The following is a 24,380-nucleotide window of genomic DNA, read 5'->3' as shown; positions in this document are numbered from 1 at the left end:
TATTAAACAGCAGTGGGGAAGAGTATTGCTTCCTGCGGTACTCTATGCACCAGTGGACTGCGGGACAACAACTTCTCCCCCTGTGCCACCCTCTGTCCCCGACCATGGAGAAAGGAGACAAACCACTGTAATGCTGTCCCTTGTATCCCGACATTGGCAAGGCAGTGGGTCAGAAGATCATAATTGACCGTATTAAACGCTGCTGAGAGATCTAATAATATCGGCAGCGCCGATCCGCTTCAATCCAGCTGTCCTTGATAGACATTTAAAATCATGACCTGTAGACTTCGATAATAAAGACAATCTAGATAGTAACTTTCTTTGTAACACCTCCCCCACCTTCTGGCTGGGATATAAAGGCTTTATTCCTATTTGTATCTGAAATTCTGAAGAAGGGAGCTTTGGCTCTTGAAAGCTTATATCCTGAAAATCTTGTTGGTCTCTAAGGTGCCACTGGGCTCAGATTCCCACTGTCCTATAGTACCCAGTATCTTAACAATTGTTCTGAGAAAAACTCAATTATTAAAAAGCATTCAAGACAGAAGATGTTCAAAAAGTGTAATTAGCACATTTTATTCTATTCTATAGTAAACAGCATTCCTCATTGGACAAAAACATACCAAAACTTGTGGTCAACAAAGAACTAACCAGATTATTCAGGAATAGAGAATTTTACCGCACCAGCACTGGGAAATGTTCTATAAAGAAACATGCCCATGTGAACAATGGATAATTTTGCAAAACTTGCTTTATTAAGTCATGTTGCTTGAATTTCAGCAGGAGGTAACAATTATTTTCTGCTGTTTTATTTACTGATAGTTTAATTTTTTTAACACAGAACAGAAAATACTGTATTTAGTTTTTGCTTCTGAAGCCAGTTGTTTTAGATGCTGTCAGTTTCTTGTAACACTTGTTCAGATATAGTACTGGTTTGCTGTAACACTGGGCAATGTCTGAGTTTGAGCCCTGGCTAAATCTTCTGAAACTACTTTCATCATGTGTTCTGTGGTTTTCTTTAGGTTCTTTGCAGTCTGTATAACATGATCCAAAGTGGAGTTTAAGATCTGATAAAGTCAAAAAAATAGTTTGTAATGAATAACTTTTATCTGATTATCACCACCACCACCACCACCCACTTCTGTGCCCTTACCTGGATAGCCCAGGTGAGCCTGATCTCATCAGATCTCAGAAGCTAAGCAGGGTCAGCTTTGGTTAGTAATTGGATGGGAGACCTCCATTGAAGACCAGAGGCAGGCAATGGCAAACCACCTCTGTTAGTCTCTTGCCATGAAAACCCCACCAGGGGGGTCACCATAAGTCAGCTATGACTTGAGAGCACTCTCCACCACCACACCCACTTCTGTATTTTAGAACACTATATTAAGGCTTAGAATTTAATAACAAAATTAAAACAGTTTAAATTAACTAACAAATACTTAAGGATGGGGCAACTGCCCCCCCTACCTTTGATTCTGTGTCTTCAATATGCTTGTTTCTCAGATCACTCCTTGATCTTGCATGGGGATTCCTACTGGCAAGGTACTGAGGTGAAAGGATAATAGTATCATATGTTCTTGAGTAGTGAGTTTTGGGAATATGTAGGTTTTGTCTAGAAAGCAAAAAAAAAGCATTTCATACTGAGCAGTACAAATTTCCTCATGTTCAATGCAAAGGGTAGGAGACTGGAATCCACTTGAAATTTTTAACTTTTAGTCTAAGAGCACACACAATCCTCCTGCCCAGGATAAGGTTGCATTATGTCATATTATCTTTTAAAATGTTAAACATCAATACAAAAGTTTTACTACAACATTTTTAAAAGTTTAAGACCTTAGAATTCCAACAGGCAAGTTAAGAGTCAGGGTAACCAGGATATCAGTTTCTCCCCATCTTCCTTTGTTTTCTTCTTGATGCTCAATTATCAGTGTTCCAGTTTGATATCATGGTTAAGAGTAGCAAAACTCTGATCTGGAGAGCCAGATTTGATTCCCCACTCCTCCGCTTGAAGTCAGCTGGGTGACCTTGGGTCAGTCACAGCTGTCTCAGGCCCACCCACCTCACAGGGTGACTGTCCTGAGGATAGAATAATACAATCATAGGGTTGGAAGGTACCTCTAGGGTCATTTAGTCCAACTCCCTGCACAATGCAGGAAATTCCCAACTACCATCCTTCCTGACTGTCCCAGTGACCCCTGCTCCAAGCCCAGATGATGATAATACACTTTGTAAACTACTCTTAGTGGGCGTTAAGTTGTCCTGAAGGATGGTATATAAATCAAATGTTGTTATTATTTCCAAACTGGGTATGGTCAGTTCAGAAAAAACTACTTTGCATATGGCTTTGTTTTACTTTTCTACTTACAGGTATGCAACTAATAAATATGAAATTAGAGGAGACACTTGTGAAAAATTCCAAGTGGGTGGGGGAAAGGGACCTGAAATTCCCTCCCCTTTCAAAGTATTTTTTCTGTATACTTGTAGAATCGACAAGACAGAGCCCTCTGCATTGTGTGTGGCTGGCGCATATTCCGATTGCAAATGCAGCAAAGGAGTGGTAATGATTAATTACAGCACAGATGGGTACAAAGGTTTGAAATTTCAGAAAAGAATGAGGCTGCATGACTAGTTATGAAAATAAGATTTGGCTCACATTATTTATAAAGCCTGCTGAAGTAATTTACCTGTCAGAAAGTTTATATATAAACTCTTCTGGTTGTTGGTTGAGGGCAGTGCTTTTCTTATGCAAACAAGCTGAAATTTTGAAGGCCACAATTAGCAAAATATAACTTTCATATAATCACATTCACTGAGCTAATTCCAGACCCATTTGCAACAAGTACTAAAAGCTCAAATGACGAGAGTGATTCTCTTAAACTTGTTCCTTCTTCCAAGTAGGTAGTATGTAGATCTGTTATATATTTCATGAACATGCTGTTTTAATTCAAAAATCCCTGTTTCTGTCTTGAGTTTTCTCTATTAAGAATAGAACTCTAGCTTTCTCTTAACAATAACAGGAACAAAACTTGACAGAATTATTACCACTACCATTCATTTTGCATGGCTCAGGAGAAACAATTTGGAATTACTACTAACAAAAATGAGTGACACAAGGACAGCATACAAAAACAAAAGGAAATTGAAAAAGTGCACACAGCCCTAAGAACATAGCCAGATATAGAGAAAAATAAGTATAACAGACAATAGAAGTAGAAAAGAGCAAGAGTCCAGTAGAACCTATAACAAAATTTGTGGCAGGGTATGAGGTTTTGTGAGTCAAGTGAGCTGTGGCTCACGAAAGCTCATGACCTACCACAATTTTTTAGTCTTATAGGTGATACTGGACTCTTTACTTCTACAGACAGACTAAAATGGCTACCCATCTTGATATTAGACAATAGAAGGTTCATATATTTTCCTTTCATCTCCTCTGGCTCAAAACAACATTTAAAAGGCAAACGAGAAAGAAACCCTAAAGAACTCCTTTCAGCTGTTTTATGTTTTATATAAACTTGATTTTTGCTTTATCTTATTGAAGAAAATTTTCTTTTCCCCTTATTCAAGTTATATTATTTAGTTATTTAAAATATTTTTATTAGTCACCTTTTTACCTTAACAGCACACAAGGCCGCTTATAACAAACATAAAAGGGAACGGTAAGCAAGCACCGAGTGATTACTGACCCATGGGGGGACGTCGCATCACGACCTTTTCTTGGCAGACTTTTTACGAGGTGGTACAAAAGCATAAAAACATTTACAATCACAATTTAAAATTACCAATAATCGAACAAATAATTAAACAACTAATTAAATACTGTTCTAAATAAAAGTCTTCAGTTGCCTTCTAAAGACTGAAAGAGAGGGGGCCAGGCGCCATCTCCATGGGGAGATTGTTCCTTAATTGTGGGGCTGCCTGCTGCTGAAAAAGCCTTCTCCCTGTATACCCACCAGATGTGTTTCTTTGGTTGATGGGACAGTCACAAGGGCCTTTCCCTTTGATTTTAACTTCCAGGCAGGAACATATGAAAGAAAAGTGTCTTTCAGATATCCTGATCTTAAGTCATGTGGGACTTTAAAGAACAAAACCAACACCTTGAGCTGGGCTCAGGAGCGGATTGGTAGTCTGTGTAATTCCTGTGGTATAAAGGTCACATGCTCCTAGTTACTGTTCCCAACCAGTAGTTTGGCCACATTCTGCACTAACAACAGCTTCTGAACTCTTCAAGGGTAGCTCCAAGTAGAGCACATTGCAGTAGTCCAGTCTAGATGCAACTAACATGCTTTCCACCTACAATGCAGTCATAACTGTTATTCTTCTATATTTTGTTCATTAAAAATTAAAATCTTATTGCCTCAACTTTAAGGACCCTTTTAAGGCTTGCTGGTGGTGGAGAGTGCTGTCATGTCATAGCTGATTTATGGTGACTCCTGCTGGGGTTTTCAAGGTAAGAGATTAACAGAGGTGATTTGCCATTGCCTGCCTCTGCATAGCAACCCTGGTCTTTTCTGGAGATCTTCCATCCAATTACCAAAACTGACTCTGCTTAGCTTCTAAGATCTGACGAGATTGGGCTTGCTTGGGCTATCCAGGTCAGGGCTTTTTAAGGCTTAGACATCTGACGAAGAGAACTGATTCTCGAAAGCTTATGCTACAAAAAAGTTGGTTAGTCTTAAAGGTGCTACTGGACTCTTTTTGATTTTGCTACTACAGACTGACACGGCTAACTCCTCTGCATCTAAGGCTTAGACAGTGTATCAAATAGAGAAATGAGGACATGGTCCTCAAAAGACGGAAGAGCAGAAGAGGGAAGAAGCACTGCATATCCCAGCCATTCTTATTTCTGTTGCAGACATGTCAGAGAAGAAAGATGGCTGTTTCAGATAGGTAGCGCTGTGGGTCTGGACTAGAACAGCAGGATTTGAGTCTAGTGGCACCTTAGAAACCAACAAGATTTTCAGAGTATAAGCTTTCGAGAGTCAATGCTCCCTTCTTCAGGTACAGGGAGGAGTGGAGATCCCTGAGTCTTTATATTCCAGTCAGGAGGTGGCTGGGGTGAGGCAAAGAAAGAAGTTGAGATGCAAAGGTACAATGCAGCTTGATTAGAGAGAAATTAGCATCTGTAGTGATGTACTCCTATGTCTCTATTCCAGCCCGAGGTACCATTGTTCTAAACTTGTAAAAGAACTCAAGTTCAGCAATCCCAGGTTGTAATCTCCCCTTGAAGCTTCTTTGTTTGAGGACAGCCATTTTTACTTCAGTAATGGAATCTCCTGGAAGAATAAAATGTTCCCCTACTGGTTTTGCGATGTTGTGATTCTTAATGTCAGATTTACATCCATTTATTATTTTGCGTACAAACTGACCTGTTTGTCCAAAGTAGACACTTTGCTGACATGTTTGCTGACACTTGATAGCAAATATAATACTGGAAGATGAACAACTGAATGAACCTGAGATGGTGTAACTGGGATTGTTAGGTCCAGCAATTGTGTTGTTAGAGTGAATATGGGGACAGAGTTGGAACTTTGGTTTGTTGCAGCCCCTAGTCCAAGAGTCTGTGTTAGGAAATAGGGGTGTGCAGTTTGGTTCGGAATTCGGATTAAAATACTAAATTTTGGCTGATTTGGTAATAAATAATAACATTCGATTTATATACTGTCCTTCAGGACAACCTAATGCCCACTCAGAGCAGTTTACTAAGTATGTTATTATTATCCCCACAACAAACACCCTGTGAGGCGGGCGAGGCTGAGAGCTCCTAGAAGCTGTGACTGACCCAAGGTCACCCAGCTGGCTTCAAGCAGAGGAGTGGAGAATCAAACCTGGTTCTCCAGATTAGAGTCCCATACTCTTAACCACTACACCCAACTGGCTTCATGTATTCTGGGTATTCCAAATCAAAAGTCCGGTATCCTGAATTTTTACTGATTTTTTTTAAAAGGTGGTTCTTTAGCTTCCATCCTGTAATTGTATAGTGGTATCTAGAACATGTATTTCCTGTGTGGACTGATTCATGGTCAGGTTGATAGTGGGGTGGAAGTTACTGAAAGCCTACTGAAATTCTTCCAGTGCTTCTTTCTCATGTGTCATCAATAAATCTCAAGTACAGGAGGGGTATAAGGAGGTGGGAGCTAAGAAAGTGCTATTCCAAGTCAGACAGAAAATGTTGGCATATTATAGTGCCATGCCAAGTGCCCATGGCTGTGCTGTTGATCTGAAGGAATAAATCTTCACCAAATTGGAAGTATTTGCAGGTGAGAATGAACTGGCAGAGCTTGGTAGCGAGGTCAGCTGTGGTGTTGTCCGTGATGGTGTTCCTAATGGTTTGTAGTCCATTTTTGTGGGGGATGTTGGCGTATAGAGACTCAGCATCCATGGTGGCCAAAACAGTGTTACCTGGAAGATTGCCGACAGATTTTATTTTTCATAGGAAGGCTGTAGGGTCTTGCACTTAACTGGGGGCATTGATGACAGAGTCTGAGAATGGAGTCCCTCTATCCAGACACCCCAACAGTGGTGGTGCCTATACCTGAGACAATAGGACAACTGGGGTTTCCAGACTTATGTATTTTGGGCAGAAGACAGAAAGTTCCTAGTTGAGGTTTCTGTGGTGTGTCCATATAGATTTGTTCCTGTATGTGTGTAGATAATTCCTTTAAATTCTCCTTAGTTCTCTTTGGTATTCTTGAGTGGGGTCTGAAGTTAGTTGTTTATAAACAGTATTATTGCAGAGTTGTCTTTTGGCCTCCAGAATGTAGCCAGATATGTTCATGATAATGACTGCTTCTCCTTCATCAGCTTCTTTAATTACAATGTCTGGATTGTTTCTGAGGCTATTTATTGTAATTCTTTGAGCATGAGGGAAGTTGTGTTGTGGGAGGTGATGTTTCTTGATCACATCAGTTTGGGCTTTGCCGCAAAAGCATTCTGTGTAGATATTTAATGTGGCACTGTGACCATTGGGGGTGCTATGTTCAAGCCTAGAGCCTTTTTACTATCAAACTAGTCTCTGATTCACTTTTTCATAATAAAGCTCTGAGAGCTAAGCTACAAGTGATGCCTGACACAGGTTGGACACTTGTCAGCTTCCCTCAAGTTTTGATGGGAAATGTAGGCATCCTGGTCTTGCAGCTGTAATGGAGAACCAAGCTGTAAAACCAGGACACCTACATTTCCCATCAAAACTTGAGGTAAGCTGTGACAAGTGTCCAACCTGTGTAAGGCGTCACTTGTAGCTTGGAGAGCCAGGAAGAGAGAGGGCAATTGGTCATTTGTTTCCCTGGACACCTCTCTTCAGATGTTTGGAGAAACTGACGGCTTGTAGTAAATAAATGTGTGTTGTTCTAGCCTTTTGGTGCTGCCATAAAAAACAGAGACCTGTGTGTCCTACAGAAGAAATGATTGCAGATGTTTTCATGAAGCCACTTTCTCAAGAAAAGTTGGAAACTCTACAGAAAAAGATGAATCTTTTGGACTTTGTACACTTGTTCTTGAAAAGGAGTGTTGGAAGAAGCAATATCTGGTATACAAAGAGAAAAAAAAGAAGACCCTACAAGAGGCAGCAAAGGCTAGTTAGATAGGAGCATAAGGTCCGCACCTCTCTTTCCGAGAGAGAACCATCTAGCAATGGCTAGCTAGGGAGAAGGCTGGTCTTTCTTCCCCCATCACTACCACTTGGAAGAAAAGGTACAAAAAGCCCCTGCAGCCATTTAGCTGTGCAGCTCTGGTGAAACCTAGAATGGTGGACCAAGGGTCCTGGATGTCAGACTTACTTTCCCACCTAGATACTGGCCGCCCATCTCAAGAAGGAGATTGAATATAATATACTGTGGTAACTCTTACTGTGAAAGTTAGACAACAGCAACTTCTTTTCTTTTTTCTTTTCTTAGCTTTTGGTAGCTGCAAAACCTTGGAGCAAACTTTATTTTCCCTACTTTGTGTACTCTATATTCTGTAGTTTTTAACCTGTCTTGGTTAAGATAAAGTTGTAAGATAAAGTTCTCACTCACATGTCTCACTCACTAGTCATCTGCCAGAATTTTGTGTATGTTCAGAGGCTAACCAGTGTTCCTCAGTGGCTGGTGTAGGGTAAAGCCTGTTCCAGTTGGGATGGTAGCACACTACTGGGGAACTAAGGATCAGAGGGAGAAAAGGAAATAACCCCTCTCCCAATCCACACCAGGGAATGTCCACACAGAGTCTTTCTTCTTGTAGCATTGGGTGGGTGGCAGCTGGTGGTCAATGTGTTGCCCATGGAAGGGTTGAAGAGATGGCAGTTGGTCTGCAATAGACTGTGAATTGTTGCATTGTGAAGATGCTGCCTGTCTATCCAAGTTCTCTTCTGAGGCTTGATGAAAGTACTCCTTCAGACACAGATAGCAAAAAAAGGCCTCCAAGTCACCATAGAAATGTATTGTCTGTGTTGATTTAGTGGGCCAGATAGTCCTTGTGCAAGAACAGATTCCTCTGATAGCTGAGAGTGAGCAGCAAAAGGTTGGCAATATTGCTGGAGGAGTTGTTCCTGTTAGGACCCGCAGCATGTATGAGGCTGGACAGTTTTGTGTCTTTTTGTTTCTTCAGGGTTATGAGTTCTGAGCTGTAGATGGCTTGCTTTCTTTTGCAATACATTCTTGTGCAGAATCCCTCAGTAGCCTACTGCCTGCATATTAAAGTTGGACCCATTCACATTTCCTTTTTAAAAAAATTGTGTCAGATATATAGTGTATTTTAAGAGGATAACATTGATCCCCTTAGTAGAGATTGAACAGAACACTTGAAAAAATTACATTATATTTTGCTCAATGATGGCGTAAATTATTAAACATTTGGAAAGATTTAACAATACCACACGCGCTGTTCTTCTCAAAATAGTTGTTTCTTATGGTGGGAAAATGGGTTTTCCTATCCCTTTGTGGTAAAGCTGTGGAAATGAAAAGCAGAAAGGAGAATGTTACAGCCATTTAGTCCTATGGCAATCTAAACTTTTTCTGACTTTGAACATAGTTTAAGCATTCTTAAGATACCTGTAGAAGCCATTAAATAACTATTTTCTCTCTTACATGGAAACTGTTCATGTCTGCAGTAACTGAGAATGAGATATTATTTTGAAAAACAGTGAAAATCAAAGTTTTTCAAGGTGCTTCTCTGCAATCAGTTAAAACTAACCTGTGCGTTAGCTAGATGAAAATCAGGCTACCCTTGTCTAATTAATTTACTCAGGTTCTGAATGTGTGGATAAACTGCCTCACTGATGGGGATGTGAGTTCAGATGTACATCTGAATATGCAATCAACGTACGCTTGGCCATTCTCATCCTGAAATCCTGTTCATGTATCTGGTTCTTCTCTGCTTCATTTGTATAAACTGAACAGCCTACTTCTGTATCGTTTCTTATGTTGAGACAAACCGTTAATCATATTCAAGGTTTTTCACATGAAACAGTGAATAATGTCTTACAAAACAATTCACCTTTGCTTTGTTCTCTTGGATCCACTCTCCATAATCCATGATGTTTAGCCTTTGATTCAAGAAATAATTCACTTCTTGAATTGTTTTTAAATTCCCCAAATGAAGTATCTTCTGTATCACTATCTAAATCTGCCACACCAAAGTCGCATAAAGATATTAGACGTGATAAATGTATCAGTGTGTGATTTCTTAATACATTCTTAATTCTTACATGACTTTTACAATCCTTAATGTTAAAATGTTTATTGACAGGTTAGTTTTTTAGTCTCATTGAACAATGGAAATGGTAACATAAGTATATTAATTGCTATATATTAATTAATTGTTTCAGTAGTAACATTCTAGCATACATTTTGCTGTTCTACCTCCAATGGATGGAAGGATAACTTGTTATTGAAGTTTAAAACTAGAGCAAGCTCCCACTGCATGTGTGGTTTCCTAATCTGCATATAAATTGCTGCTTTTGACTGAGATGATCAAGTGCCTAGGTTGACCTAATAAACATGTGGAAATACAGTTTGTACTTATTATAAAATGCTAACTATTGGCTGTTAAACTATAGACTATATAAGAAGACTATATGTCTTCTTATAGGGGGAAAACCCAACCTATGAAGCTTGCTTAGTATGCAATTAAATGTAGTATTTATGGTTTTTTAATACAAAAATCTGGAAACTAAAGTCAGTCCGGATACACAATTGTTCATTGATAAAGGAAATGTGTTCTTCTCTGGCTCTGTGTTCATATATTTCAGGTTTGAACCCTGGCATGGTAAACTAGGATTGCCAGCCCCCCACCAGGAGTGGAGATCCCTTACCCCAGCTGCTACACCCCACCCCACTCACCTGGCCAGCATGAGGAAAAGGCACCTCCATGGGGGAGGCATGCACCCAAAATGTGCATGTTTCCCTGTTACGCCAGAAAATGACATCATTTTTCAGTAAAACGTGGAACTGAAGGGTCACAGGCAAATTCACTAAAAATTGGCCCCAAATGCTAAGTTTGGGGATGATTTTTAGCGATTTGGCCCTGCACATGACACCGTGTTTCCACATTGTGCTGGAATTTTCTGGCATTTTCTGGCATGACTGGGAAGCGTGGGAGTGTGTATGAGGGTAAGTACACACTGCGCCTCATGCCCCCATTTCTCAAGTTTGGCCCCTGGGGGATTTGGAAACACTGTGGTTAACAAACAATGGGACAATTTAAACTTTTAAATTTTGTTGAAATGATAACAGACTATTTACTAGAATCATATAGTAAACAAAATTTTAAACAATGTAGACTCTTGTCAATATTATTAAAGCTTAAATACCTGATACATCTGGATCCACTGTTGTTCCTTCTAAGAAGACAGAGAATTTTTCACACTCTGTAGTCACACTGTTTGCTTTTTTGCACTCTGTCTTTTTATTTCTATGTTGAAAATGGGAAAATACAGCAAAACGTCTATTCAAATGTTAACAGCAAGATAAAAGTCTATTAGGTATACCGGGAATGCTTGCTTGTCCTAATACTTCCCTGCAAGAATGTTCATTTAATTTGTATTTCAAATTTAATTATAAAAGTATAAATACTAACCTACTGGAAGAACAGGAAGAAATTTGTTTGTTTGATTTACTTGATAATTGTATTTTTAGTCTAGGATGTATAAATATATTAAGTTCCTTTGCAGAATTTTCCAGCCCCTCAAGAAAACAGTGATCTGTAGGATAAGTTAAGCTTTCTATGAAAAAGTTCAAAATACAAAAAAGTTGATTAGTAATGTCTTGTATCAATTATTTCATTTATTGATTAAAGCATACACATATGATTATTTTATCTTATACCCACCTTGTTCTTTCAATAATGCTGTACTAGTTGTGTTAGATTCCTGATTGATTGTACTGTAGGGATTGGCAGGAGGTGGAGATTTCATTTCCCAATAGCTTAAATTCCTGAAAAGGGAAGAAAAATTTAAAAAGCGAGGCACAATGCATGTCAATCAGACCATCTGATCTTAGGTAAAGGACAGCAAAATAGCAATTACTAATGCTCTCTAGCAAATATCCAAAGGTAAATTAAGTATTTTTAATGAGAGTTTGGATCATTACAAGAAAATGTAACATACAGCTGGCTGATCATTAATTAATTAAATGCAGGATCAGGATCACCAGTTGGCATACTGGGTAAATATGGTGTCAAATTTATGCAAGAATCAAAACCTTGGGTTGGATCCAGCAATCTGTCAGAGAAAGGGACTGATGGACATGGATCTTTCCTATCCACCCCTCCCCTAGAACCCCTTCCAACCTGTGGAAAGCTGTTATAGGACCAATGTGGATTAAATATGCATACAGGTGATGAAGGTTGCATCGAGGAAGGAAAAGGGGGTATAAATACCCTCCTGCCTCTTGCATCAACTGAACTGGCACATATGGGAAAGGGAGAAGCAGGCAAAATCATTTATACCTCACCTTTCTCCCCAGTGGAGACCAAATGTATTCTCCATCTCCCCTCAATATAAGATGCATGTACTAACTTGGGCTAAAACAAAGTATGCTTGCACTCAACTGAAATGCAAAAACTGCAACTCTTGGTGTAGTGGTTAGAGTATCAGACTAGCATCTGAAAGATCTTGGATGATATCCCCACTTTGCCATGGAAGCTCACTGGATGACCCTGGATTAGTCACACACTCCCAGCCTAACCTACCTCACAGAGTAGTAGTTGTGAGTAGAGATGGGCACAAACCGAAATATGAACCAAACTTCGTGATGAACCAGGTTGGTTCGTGCTTCACGAACTGGTGGTTCGTCAGAGCCCAATTCTGACGAACCACCACAAACTTTAGGCTGGTTCGTTTTTTGGTTCGTCACTGCAGACAGCCTGACGCCGATCTATCAATTTCCTAGGCAACAGGAGATGGACTTCCTGCAGACCTTCTGCTGACCCGGAAGTGGCCTTCTGCTGACCCAGAAGTAACGATTTGCTGATCTGGGTATGTTTTCACGAACCAAACAAACCAGTTTGCGAACCAGGGCAGGTTCGTGAAAGTTCATGGTTCGTGGTTTGTAAAATGTGATGAATCATGAACCGCATGGTTCAGTTTTTTCCCGGTTCGTGGCCATCTGTAGTTGTGAGGCTCATAAGAGGATAGAATAATGTTGTAGGCCATGGCCAGTTGTGAATATGACATCTACACCTTCATCAAAACATATATACTGTAATATATTTTATAACCTCTGACACTGAAAACTTACCCATCTGTGTTTTCTCTGTCAGTGTTACCATTCTGATTCATTGGAAACTGCCTGTGGGATTGCAATGCTCCAGTTTCTTTGTCAGATGAAAAGTAGCAATACTGCATTACAAAACACAATGTTTACAAAGGGAAATAATATTTATATTTCCAACACCTGTTCAAATAGCAAAAAGTACCACTCTTTTTTCTGAATGATAGGAACTTGACCACTCATGTCTGTGAAACCAAATTTATAAAGATTAAATGAAGCATAAAATTGACTTGCATGGGTAGATTGCTTGTTTTCTGGCAGTCTTGATTTCTGCAGAGGCTCCACTATTCTTTGTTCATAGACAGTTCTCTTTTGTAGATCTAACTGGCTAAGGGGAAACAAAATATTCTTTTTAAAATGTATTTTTATAATAAATATTGTGCAGATCTGAAGACACGGCTGGTACAAAGCAAGAGAATACACTCACATTGTGTGACTGTGGTGTATTTCCTCCAACCAACATCCCTTCATTTTTACAATACTGAATCAACAGTCAGGGGTTTTAACAGATGCTGGCTTATTATGGTTTACTATAATCCTACACAACTGTACTTGTATCTCTGTAAGTTGGGATCCAAGAACAGAGCAACCAGATCTGTAAGCCCAAGGGAAGATGGGCTTGTGTTTCTCAAATGGCAATTTCCAAGGCCATGTAACAAATCATTTGTGAAACTGAGGAGTTCCAGTGACAGTTTGCGATATGCCAGATCAGCCACTCAGAAAACAGTAAAAAAAAAAAATCAATAGGTATGTGCAAACCTTTAGTTGTCCCTAAGATTGCTCTTTGTCTCCTAGCCAAAGTATTTAAGTTTTGGATACTAGATTAGCCTCTCTTTAATAAATCAATGTCTAACAAGTCATTATAACTCTTTAATGTCACAACTTTTTACACTTACTCCTGAAGAATGGGATGACATCTGCCACTCTGAGTAGGTTGCTGGTATTTTCTCTGGGGAATCACTTCTACAGAATGGTTTCTATTCTCTCCATATTTTTCATTCGTTAAAATATTCAGTCCAGTAGCAGTCTTTGATGGAGGTTCACTAATGCTTGAAATCACTGGACTCTGTACAAAATAATCATATGGGGATACAGAATATGGTCTACTTTAGAACTTGTTAAATGATGCTAGAGGATGCCACATTTTTTTACTGTATAAAACAGGCCAAGGTTATGAAGTCTCCATTTTTATTTGCAAAAGTGACTGCGTGGCCAAACTGGACTACTGTGAAGTGTGATTGTTATGATCCTTGTGTTTATTTAAGGAGAAAGTTATAATTTTACAAAGAATTTCCACACTGAAATGAAAGTTTAGTTGAAAACTTTCAATGTTATAGCAAACATCAGAAAACCAAGATTCTCTTCCTTCTCCTTCTTTGGACTGAAGGGTCTTGTGCATTCCTCTTGTATTTTGTCTTTAATCAGATGATAATAATATATCAATATATAGATTTGTAATTTTGTAAAAGGGAGCCTAAGCCATCATAAGTCAATGAGAAACCGCAAAATCCTAAATGCTTGATGTTTTTAGTAAGCCATTCCTCAAATTCTCTTTTTTCTCCCCTTATTGTCAAATTACATTTATTTCACTGGAATGTGTGCTCCTGTTGATTCACCTTATTTGGGAAAATCTTCCATTTTTGCCTTTTAGGCTTCCTTCAGGGGCTGTTAACCACACAGGCATTCTTGGTGCTACTTTCCCTCAACTGAGGTACGCATTCTATCCAGGTCTCAATTTGTGTAGATTTATATAGTCTCAGGTATCTTGGAGAGATGTGACTTTCTTAATTCTCCCTTTTAACTTCCTTCTGACTAGTCCTCTCATTTTTGTAATGTTTCTTCTTTTGAAGTCCTATGTTACTGTTCCTAGCTGGTATGTATGTATGCATGTATGTCATTTATAGTCCGCCTTTCTCCCCGAGACTCAAGGCGGATTACACAGTGTGAGATTAGTATAGTCTATATCAAGGACATTTCCATAAACAATGCCATATGATAAATAAATACAAGTTTACAAAGACATAGCATTAGCAAGAATCTGATACAGAGTTGAAGAAATGCTGAAACAGAACATAAACAATTCTGGGACTGACATTAGACAACATGAAGCACAGGGGCACATATTTAAAGTAAATGGAAAGTACATAAGGCAACATAGTGGTGAAGTCTATGGTCTCTAATGCATTAGTGACTCATCTGAGACCCCCTCCCTACAATACAGCCCACCTATCAGAGTAAAAAGCCTTTTTGAATAATTCAGTTTTGCATTGTTTGCGGAAAGCCAGGAGAGTGGGGGCTTTCCTGACCTCCTCAGGCAGGCTGTTTCACAGGGTAGGGACCAGCCACAACTTGTACCAGATTTTGAGCACTGCTCAGAACCAAATCCAAGCGCACACACCTGCCCCATCATCATATTGCATGGTTTTCCCTTCTATCATAAGAGAAAGGGTTAGAAGTCTATTTTTTTAAGCAAGCAAAGCCCTAAGCATTCAGGAAGAGACGTATCAATACAGCTAAATGGCGAGGCACTCCAACATATGTCACAACAATAGGCCAATGATACAATTTCACTGAAGACAATAATTTGGTCCTTAATAGAGCTTAACAATTTACCTCAGCTCCATCAGAATAAAAGGAACACCGAGATTCACATGGTGTAAGTGAGGGATAGGTTGCAAAAGTTGAAGAATTTGGACTTCCTGTCTTATCTATTTTCTCTTTGATATCTTCAAGCAGCATTCCAAGTTTAAATATTTCTCCCTCTACTCTTCTAAACGCGAATACAAGATAAAAGTTATAAAATACAAATACAAGTTATAAATAATGTATGATGTTTTCTACATTTCAGTGTAATATCAAGCATTGATGAATTATAAAATTAACAGTAGTCACAGAGCAGAAAATTATTCTGGAGGCTATCCAACAAAGCAATCGTCTGTAATTAAGATCAAATAACAAAACGGCTGAATGTGTAAAAGTGTGCATGGGGCAACTCCATACAATGGCACACACATAGTATACATATACATTCACCTTGCCATGCAGAGACTCTCATTCTTCTTGTTTCTAGGGTTATATTTCCAACTAAAAGGTCACAACTCCTACACATACACATGCAAAATCTGTCTCTCCATCCCCATGCATCAGTTGTTTATTCCACACCCACTCACCCCATGGCATATATGGCATCTATAACATCAATCTAAGTGTATGGTGGGTGAACTAATGGATATTCCCTTCCTGTACCCACGCCATACAAGCATCTAATGTCAGTTTGTGTGAAGTGATTCTGTGCCACATGTACAAGGTTCTTTTCATGATTGTAAGAGAAATACTGAGCACATAAGAACATAAGTAGAGCCTGCAGGATTAGACCAGTGGTCTGCTCCCTTCTCCACTGTTAGAATTGTCTACTCCTTCTCTCTCTGCTTCCTGCCATTTAACCTATTTTTAATCCATAAGAGGACGTATTCTCTTATCCCATATCTACATATTACCTCAGCAAATTAATGTTCCAAAACATTTATTTGTGGGGTGGTGGTAAACATTTTCATGGGAGAATTGATGGGGAGAAAGCACTTAACTCTCTCTGCACTCATCTATTTCTTCCTACCGATCCTCCAGTCCCCAGGACAAATAAGAACTAGTAAGTGGGGAAAAGAGTTAATCATCATTCTAACCTACTGATAGTTTTGCACAAATGCTTCCCTGACTACTGCATTAGCATTGGAAACCCCATGTTTTTCTCATAATGTATTGCTCCAACATGCGTTACAAGATAATTGTTCTAAGGCTATGGAGTAGGACTGGATTTTGGAAACCTATATTTAATTACATTGCTACCATAAATTACCTCACAAGGCAGTTCCATTTTAAGGGCTCTGTACACTATAGCTCTTCTATGTTTATAATAGTTTCAACACTAAAAAAAGCCTTAGTTATGTTCTACAAGCCACTTTTACTTCAGAGATTTACACAGGACAAAGCACATGAAAGTATTTTTATAGATGAATGACTGAAAATATATTTATCTTTTTGTTGTGTTTTAGAATATTTTCTTAACTTTGGAATATTGTAAATTTAATTTTACTAATGACTGTATTATTAAACAAATAAATACCTGACCTGTCAGGATCAAACTCTCCAATGTTTGTTGATGAGTGCCTGTAATTTTGGAGGTGTAAGGCACAATATTTCTCTTTTGTGTCTAAATAATTCCATTCCAGTTGGTCAAGATGCTCTTTTAAAATCTTTAAAAGCTTTATAAACAAAATAACATAGATGAGTTTCCTATTAATTGATATTACTACAGATAATTATAATCCTTAATCACAGAGCTCTTAAATTGTCTACCAAGATTGTATGTACTATCATTTATGACTGCTGTTTTGAGTAGAAAAACAACCGAGATCACAGTGTACGAACCCAATGACAAATAATCACTGTGATTTATGGCTATTATATGTATACTTAATAATTTATATTATAAGTATAAATATAGTAGCCATAAACCACAGTGCTGTTTTGAGCATTCACTGACTGACTGACTCAGCAGCCTAGGGGTTAAACTAGAACCAGCACTGTAGTTGGACAAGTTAATGCTGTGCAAAAAGGGCTTTCTACCAAATTAGTCTAGCCCAGAAGATGGCCCCCTAGCTTGACAGGGCTGATTCTGGATTCATGCCACAGTAACATTCAGACTAGACTACTGCAATGCACTCTGCATTGGACCCCCCTTCAAAGTCAACTTGGCGACTCTAGTTGATGCAGAATGCCAGAGTTTGGTTAGTACTGGGAGCAAGCATATTACTCTGCAGTCACTTCACTGACTGTCCATCAGTTATCACCCTCAATTGGTCCCTTATATTTGCAGGACTCCCTATGTTCTACCACAACAGCTTTGCTTATCTGAACAGGGCCTTCTGCACAGGAAGGAAATGGAAATGGTTGAGAAAGATGCTCTGGTAAAGGGATAGAGCCTGTAGACTATACTGTGTACTGTCTGGTTTGTAAGTATTCTCTTCCTATGTAACTTCTGCATCGTTAAATGTTATCATGTTTAAATATGTTTATGCTTGGTTTGAATGTTATAATGTTATTCTTAGCTCTATTTTCAGACTTCTGCCTGTTGTCAAATTTCTGATATCCAAACCCTATTGCATTGTTAATTGAATATCCCAATTGCTAAGCCTATCTGCCTTACACTGTGTAATCCACCTTGAATCTCAATGAGATAGTCTATAAATAACACTAATAACAGTGGTAATAGTAATACTCTGGAGTTACATAGATATATTTGGCATATCTCAGTTAAGAACTTCCTATATACATTTTCCTTATTCTTATTACTTTTTAGAGTGCTTACCAGTGCAATCCTAAGAACACTTACCTAGGAGTAAGCACTACTGAATAAACCTGTTTAAGTTTGCTCTTTACATCTGCAATCCTAGGGATGCTTTTCTGGGAATAAGCCCAACTGAATAACAGAGATTTACTTCAAGTAGACCTACTCAGGACTGCTCCCTACATTTACTAAGCTTAGTCCACAAATACATTTATTAACGATTAAGATACCTGTGACATAGCTTCAGTTCTACCTCTCCCTAAGAACAGCCAATGGGAGGCGTTAAGAGAGTTGAGGGAAAGCAGTGTGTAGAGCAGAGGACAGTTTTAAAGCCTGAAATAGAGACAGCAGCTGAGTCTGTCGCAGCTAATAAAGAAACTGAAAGTGTGAATAACTCTTAAGGTCAATACTTCAAATATATCATAGTTATATCTATCTTTATGAACCACTTCTATGTTGTTAAACTTTTAATCAACTTTTCATTCCTTGTTTATAGCCAATCCCTATTGACTGAAAGTCTGTGTTAGGGTAAAGAAAAACATACTTGTGCTCACCCACCTATAAAGCCTCATTCTCTCTACAAATACAGATCTGTGGAAATGGGTGGCAGCAGAAAAGTAAAGCAGTGTGAAGTTCCTTGACCCCAACAGTCCTGGGCAGTAGCTGGGTGAGGAGTGGTTAGTATAGGAAACTGGTTATCCCATCTGGTGACATCTTTGAGAGGAGAAGAGAGGGGATCCTATGCGTGTGAAAGGGTCAGGTCTCTCTGCCTAGTAAAGACAGACAAGATGGGTGGCAAATTGTGACTGTCATCGCCTATCTGTAACCCTGTACCTGTGAAGAGATGTTTTGTGTGGGGAGGCAGTATGAAGGAGTCACAACAGTGCCACAAGACTTTTTATTGTTTAGCTGCTATAAATCAATTGTACAATCCTATGTAGTTACTCCAGTCAAAACTCATTCAAATAGTCTTGAACTGAAGTAACTCTGCACTGTAGCATGGCTACTGACTGGAATTTTTTTTAACCATAAGTAACAGCAGTGCCTTCTATTGGAACAAGACAATATAAATGCAATCCTAATAACTAAATGAGATTACCGTAAACTGTTAAAACTGAGCCATGGTGTTAGATGCTGCCAAAGCAATGGTTACTTCAGCATATAATGGATCTAAACTCATTCTGTAAAGTCAATTCTATTTTTTCTAGTTATTAGCAGATAAACAGATTTCATATTTAACTGAACTACCTGCCTTGATAACACATTACATTTATATAATAGTGCCCAGTCCAGAGTGCCATGTTCACTTTCTCTGTGCAGACGAAATTCCTGTATACAGATTGACCTATTCACTTAAGTAGAGGAGAAAGTATGAAACAAAGGAAAGCATGAACGGAACTGTCGAAGGCTTTCACAGCCGGAGAACGATGGTTGTTGTGGATTTTCCGGGTTGTATTGCCGTGGTCTTGGCATTGTCGTTCCTGACGTTTCGCCAGCAGCTGTGGCTGGCATCTTCAGAGGTGTAGCACCTTCAGAGGTGCTACACCTCTGAAGATGCCAGCCACAGCTGCTGGCGAAACGTCAGGAACGACAATGCCAAGATCACGGCAATACAGCCCGGAAAACCCACAACAACCATGAACGGAACTGTTCACGTCTAAAGTGAACAAGGTGGATCTTGTGGATAAGGGATCTCATTAGGTACAAAGGAGGTTTCCAACCAGCAGCATGTCTTTGGTTTAAGGAGTACTTTTAAGATCAAGTGGAAACAGTTACATCTTGAACTATCTAGACCAGTAATTTCCAGGCATATTGCTTAGGTTAAGTTGGAGTTACAGAAAAATGCGATCATTGTACATGATGAAAAGTGTTTTTTATTCAATACAATACAATTTCTTCCAACTGAATAATTAATTCAAATGAATTCATTTCTATAAAACATCCACAAAGTGCATTTACCTGATGGCGTTCTTCAACGGGAAGCATATCTTGTGCCATATATTTGGAAAATGTTTCCACCTTTAAGAAAAAGGAATGAGTTTCATTGCAGGATTTAGATGCTTCATTAAAAGTGATGCTGATTTGCACATAGGTATGAAATACAAAAGTACTTCATATTACTTTTGTTTTCAGCTCTTCTGTCTGTTCCTTCAGCATGTGAGAGAACTTTTCTCCTTCTGTTGCTTTTTGCAATAAAAGAGGACTCACAGCTGATGCACCAGCTGATGGTAATGGTGAGACCATTCTTTTAGAGGGCTGTTCTATATAACAGAATGAAAAAAGAGATAAAATAGAACTGGAATATCTGCACACGTTGCTCTTTGAATAATGCAGTGTGCAAGAACAAAAACCTAAAACAATAATACTTTTATTTGGATAGTTAGATCGAGTTACCTGAAATAGAAGTTTGAGAGAAGCCAACCATGGGCTTCACAGGAACTGTTACAGGTGGAACTGTAGAAAGTTCAGAAGTTATTCCAGTACCTCTTGCTTTAATGCCAAGTTTTGGACTACAAGAATTTGGGCTAGGAATCATCTGTTAAAATACGCATTGGAAAGTACAAAATCAATAATCAATCACTTGCCTTTTTCTTCCTGTCCCACTCACTATTCCAGTGTCAGTAGTTATAAATAAAAACTTAGTCAAATTAAGAAATATTAGGAATTTTCATAGATGGTCACAGAATAAAGGAGCTACTTATATCACAACAATTTGAAACCAGTAACACTTTGTTTCAAAACATGTACTTTAAGAAGCCCTGTATTCAGCAAGCAGATAATTCTACAAACGCTGTACACAATATAATTCACACCTCAGCTTCAAAGAAAAATGTGTTTTTTAAAAAGGAGTATCCTAAGAAAAATATCAGATTTCATATACTGTAAGATTTACCTTAGCATTAAACCGTAGATGATCAATATGATTCTGAGCCTCAGCTTGTTTGGTCAGCAACTGTTATTTTGATATAATAAAGATATAATGATCAACATATACAGAAAATAATAAAAACTGAGTGTTTGAACCACATTTTCCTCACACCCCCAAACACTTGCTGAGCTACTACACAGAATGTATTCTTATTCTAACTGTTCAGGAGAAATATATGTTTAGTAGAATTATATGCAAATGTAAGTTTGTAGAAAAAAGATCTGGCTAGTAAAAAACTTACTGAGGGACTAAGATTAGTCCCTCTGGAAGGAGCAGCACAGGGGGATAAATGATGGGCAGGATGAACAATCTGGGAAAAGATAGTCATAATGTGGTTGAAAGCAGAAGAATGGGGGATGAGGATAGGGTGGATAGAAGAAACACAAGATGGGATCTAAACTGCTGCTTTGGAACATGGAAGTGGCTTAGGCTAATACAGAGGGAAATTTTGTTTTCCCTTACTCGCTAATTTCTAGATCACCTACTTTAATTAGGTATTAATCACATTTTTCCCTTTAAGTAGCTGACTAGTTCCCTTCTCTCAGATTACTTTTCAAAAACCCCACTCAGTTTTAAAAGCAATTTGCTATGAGGAATGGGGAGGGTCTGCTCTTAAAAAAAAAAAATCCTTCCTCCTCACAACTGAAGATTCATACAACTAATTTCTTTAGATCCCTAGCCAAAGAATTAATACAAAAGGAGAAGAAAGGCAGAGAGCTAGAAAGTGATGCTAGTAAGAGCCAAAGAAATGAGAGGAAATATTTTCCAAACAGAAAGACCATGAATGGGGGGAGCCAAGGGAGTTTTGAAGGCTGCACCACAAAACAAATAGGGCAATGAAACCCAAACGACTCCAGAGGGCTCAATATATTAATCTGAATAGTATCAGGTGGGTAGCTATGTTGGTCTGCCGCACAACAGCAAGATTTAGAGTCCAGCAGCACCTTTAAGACCTACAAGATTTTCAGAGTATAAGATTTCAGGAGTCAAAGCTTTTGAGAGTAAAAGCTCCTTTTATCTGATGAAGGGCACTTTGGCTCTTGGAAGCTTATATCCTAGAAAACTTGTTGGTCTTTAAAGTGCCATTGGACTCAAATCTTGCTGTTGTGCTGCAGGCCCACATGGCTACCCACCTGATACTATTCAAATTAATATGTTATATTAATAGGTACTTAAGAAATCTTCAAGAATTAAACAATAGATGCTGCTAAGGCCTAAGCATGCAAATAAATGATCCAAATATTAATCTAGAACTTCTTGTTCAAAACTCTAAAACTTAGTAAACTTCAAACTTTAAAACAAGTAAAATGAATTCCAAGACAGAAGTTCTATATAGAAATTCTGAAATAATGGGGTAAATATTTTAACCAATAATTTGGTTCTCCAAAATAACCTTTATAGAAAAGGATACAAACATGTTCTTTGTGTTCAAGAACATGTTCAAAATGGGGGGCGGGGGGAATTTCATAAGGCAATTGTGATATAGCAGAAGGGTCTTGTCAAAATAAAAAATAAAATAAAAATAATGCAAACTTTTGGCCGTGCCTAAATACCTCTTTGAAATTTAGCCACAAACTTGTGTTAAGACACAATTTCGACAGAAATGTTTGAATTTGGTAAGTCAATTACATTTATTTTGAAGAAATTTTCTGATATGGCTTAAGAAGAGCATAGCAGCACCTAGCTAGAATTTATATTCTATGCTAGAAAACTGTTTTTCTACTGAGGAGTGTCTTCAGTAGAGGCCACCCCACACATGATGCTTTCCCTGTACATGTATGCACAGATATACTGGGAAAATACATGTTTCTATTTTTCTTGATAGTGGAAAGCTGAGGCTGGTAGCAGTTTTCCTGAGGTTACTATACCTATTTCCAATATGTGTACATGCATGACAAATGTGTGAAGAGGCCTGAAGCTAGCACAACACCACAAATCCTCCTGTTATTCTAATATCATAGAGTATTATATTAAAGATTATGCAGATTTTTCATCATACCTTCAGTAGGCATTCTTCAGCCACTTATTCCAAAAGTTGCCACTGACATTTAACCTTCTGATGACTTCCATTAGACTACCTCTACAGTCTATGACATGAAACCTGTCTCTACAAAGATCAGTGGTTAGCTGAGCTTCAACTACATTTAAAAAAAGAAAAAAAGAACTGCACTTGGCACTTTAATGACTATTGACATTACATGAAGTCAAAATCATCTCTTATCTACCTCTAGCTGCTGGTCAAATTCAGGAACGTTCATTTCCTCATCTTGATTCTTTATTGCAATACAATCCAAAGAATTCATTGCTTCTAGAATGCCGTTCACAACTATTGATTTACCAAGCAAATTTGGTGAAGATTTGGTTCTCTGAATTATAGGTTTAGATTTATTACTATTTCCTTTGGGTATTTTGACCTTTGGAGCAACTTTAGAGAAATCAGGAAGTTGATAATGAACCTGATGTTGACCATATCTGAATTTATGAGATGAACAAGACATTTCCAGAAAACATTTTTGCTCTTGGTCTTCTTCTGGCTTTGGAGAATAACTTAACTCTTCATCGATTGTATCTTCTTTCCGAGTTACAAATTGTGGATTGTCCTCTTTGCAGTCTTTTCTCTCACAGCTGAAATTCACTCTCTCATCTACAACAAACGGTTTTCCTTCGATCAAATCCCAATTTTTATCAATGGATCCACATTTTTCTTTTCTTTGTATCTCTTCAAGGTAATTTTTTTCTTTTAAAGAAGAAATCATTGTACTTTCTGAAATCTTCATTTTATTTAGGATAGTTTCATCAAAACTTTCAGTATATGATATCTCTGGAATAGTCTCACAGTCAATTAATTGGCATGAACTTGATAATTCTTCTTTGGAAAAATGACGTGAAAGGACATCTGAAATGTTTGAGTTGGAAAAATGTGGATTTCTTCCTGAATTGCTAAAATCTCCAGCTGGTAATTCCTTCTCTGTTGCCATAGCAATTTCAATTTCATTATTCCTTGCAGATGATGCTAGATGTATCTTTATTCTCTGAGGCAGTTGTGTGTAACGATTTGATTGTTCTTCTGAATGGCTGCTAATTTGTGGAGATGTCGAGGTGAACAAAGTTTGAGAGACATTTTCTGTAGAAGTGAAATTCTTTAAATTTTGTGAATTGCATTTATGTTGATATATATTTTGTAGATCATCATCATATGGCAGTTCTTCTTGTTCATCATCAGTATTGTCCTCAGAGTAGTCAAGCATATCAAGAAATGTTTTATTCACTTAGTTTTCACACTGTCATATTTTTGTCTACAATACATACTCATTACATCCTGATCCAGAATATCAGTTTTCAAATTCTGCAAGATTTGAGAGAA

At 38.2% G+C, this 24,380-nt stretch overlaps 1 protein-coding gene across 1 annotated transcript; it reads right to left on the bottom strand.

Moving 5' to 3' along the window:
- Nucleotides 1–644: 644 nt before the first annotated feature.
- Nucleotides 645–24,264, bottom strand: AKNAD1 (AKNA domain containing 1). The gene is made up of 17 exons (XM_054981628.1): nucleotides 23,242–24,264; nucleotides 20,981–21,040; nucleotides 20,482–20,623; nucleotides 20,209–20,348; nucleotides 20,047–20,106; nucleotides 16,864–17,002; nucleotides 15,357–15,508; nucleotides 13,640–13,809; nucleotides 12,978–13,071; nucleotides 12,711–12,811; nucleotides 11,298–11,396; nucleotides 11,050–11,190; nucleotides 10,784–10,884; nucleotides 8,846–8,920; nucleotides 2,682–2,751; nucleotides 1,465–1,609; nucleotides 645–1,064 (listed from the first exon to the last, which is right to left on the bottom strand). The coding sequence occupies exons 1-17, from the start codon at nucleotides 24,262–24,264 to the stop codon at nucleotides 915–917; spliced, it is 2,862 nt and encodes a 953-aa protein (XP_054837603.1). The 3' UTR covers nucleotides 645–914.
- Nucleotides 24,265–24,380: the final 116 nt, after the last annotated feature.

This window comes from Eublepharis macularius, chromosome 5 (assembly GCF_028583425.1).
Source record: "Eublepharis macularius isolate TG4126 chromosome 5, MPM_Emac_v1.0, whole genome shotgun sequence".
Taxonomy (NCBI): Eukaryota; Metazoa; Chordata; class Lepidosauria; order Squamata; family Eublepharidae; genus Eublepharis; species Eublepharis macularius.
The sequence above is the reverse complement of the archived record's forward strand: the minus strand, read 5'-3'. Positions and strand labels throughout refer to the sequence as shown.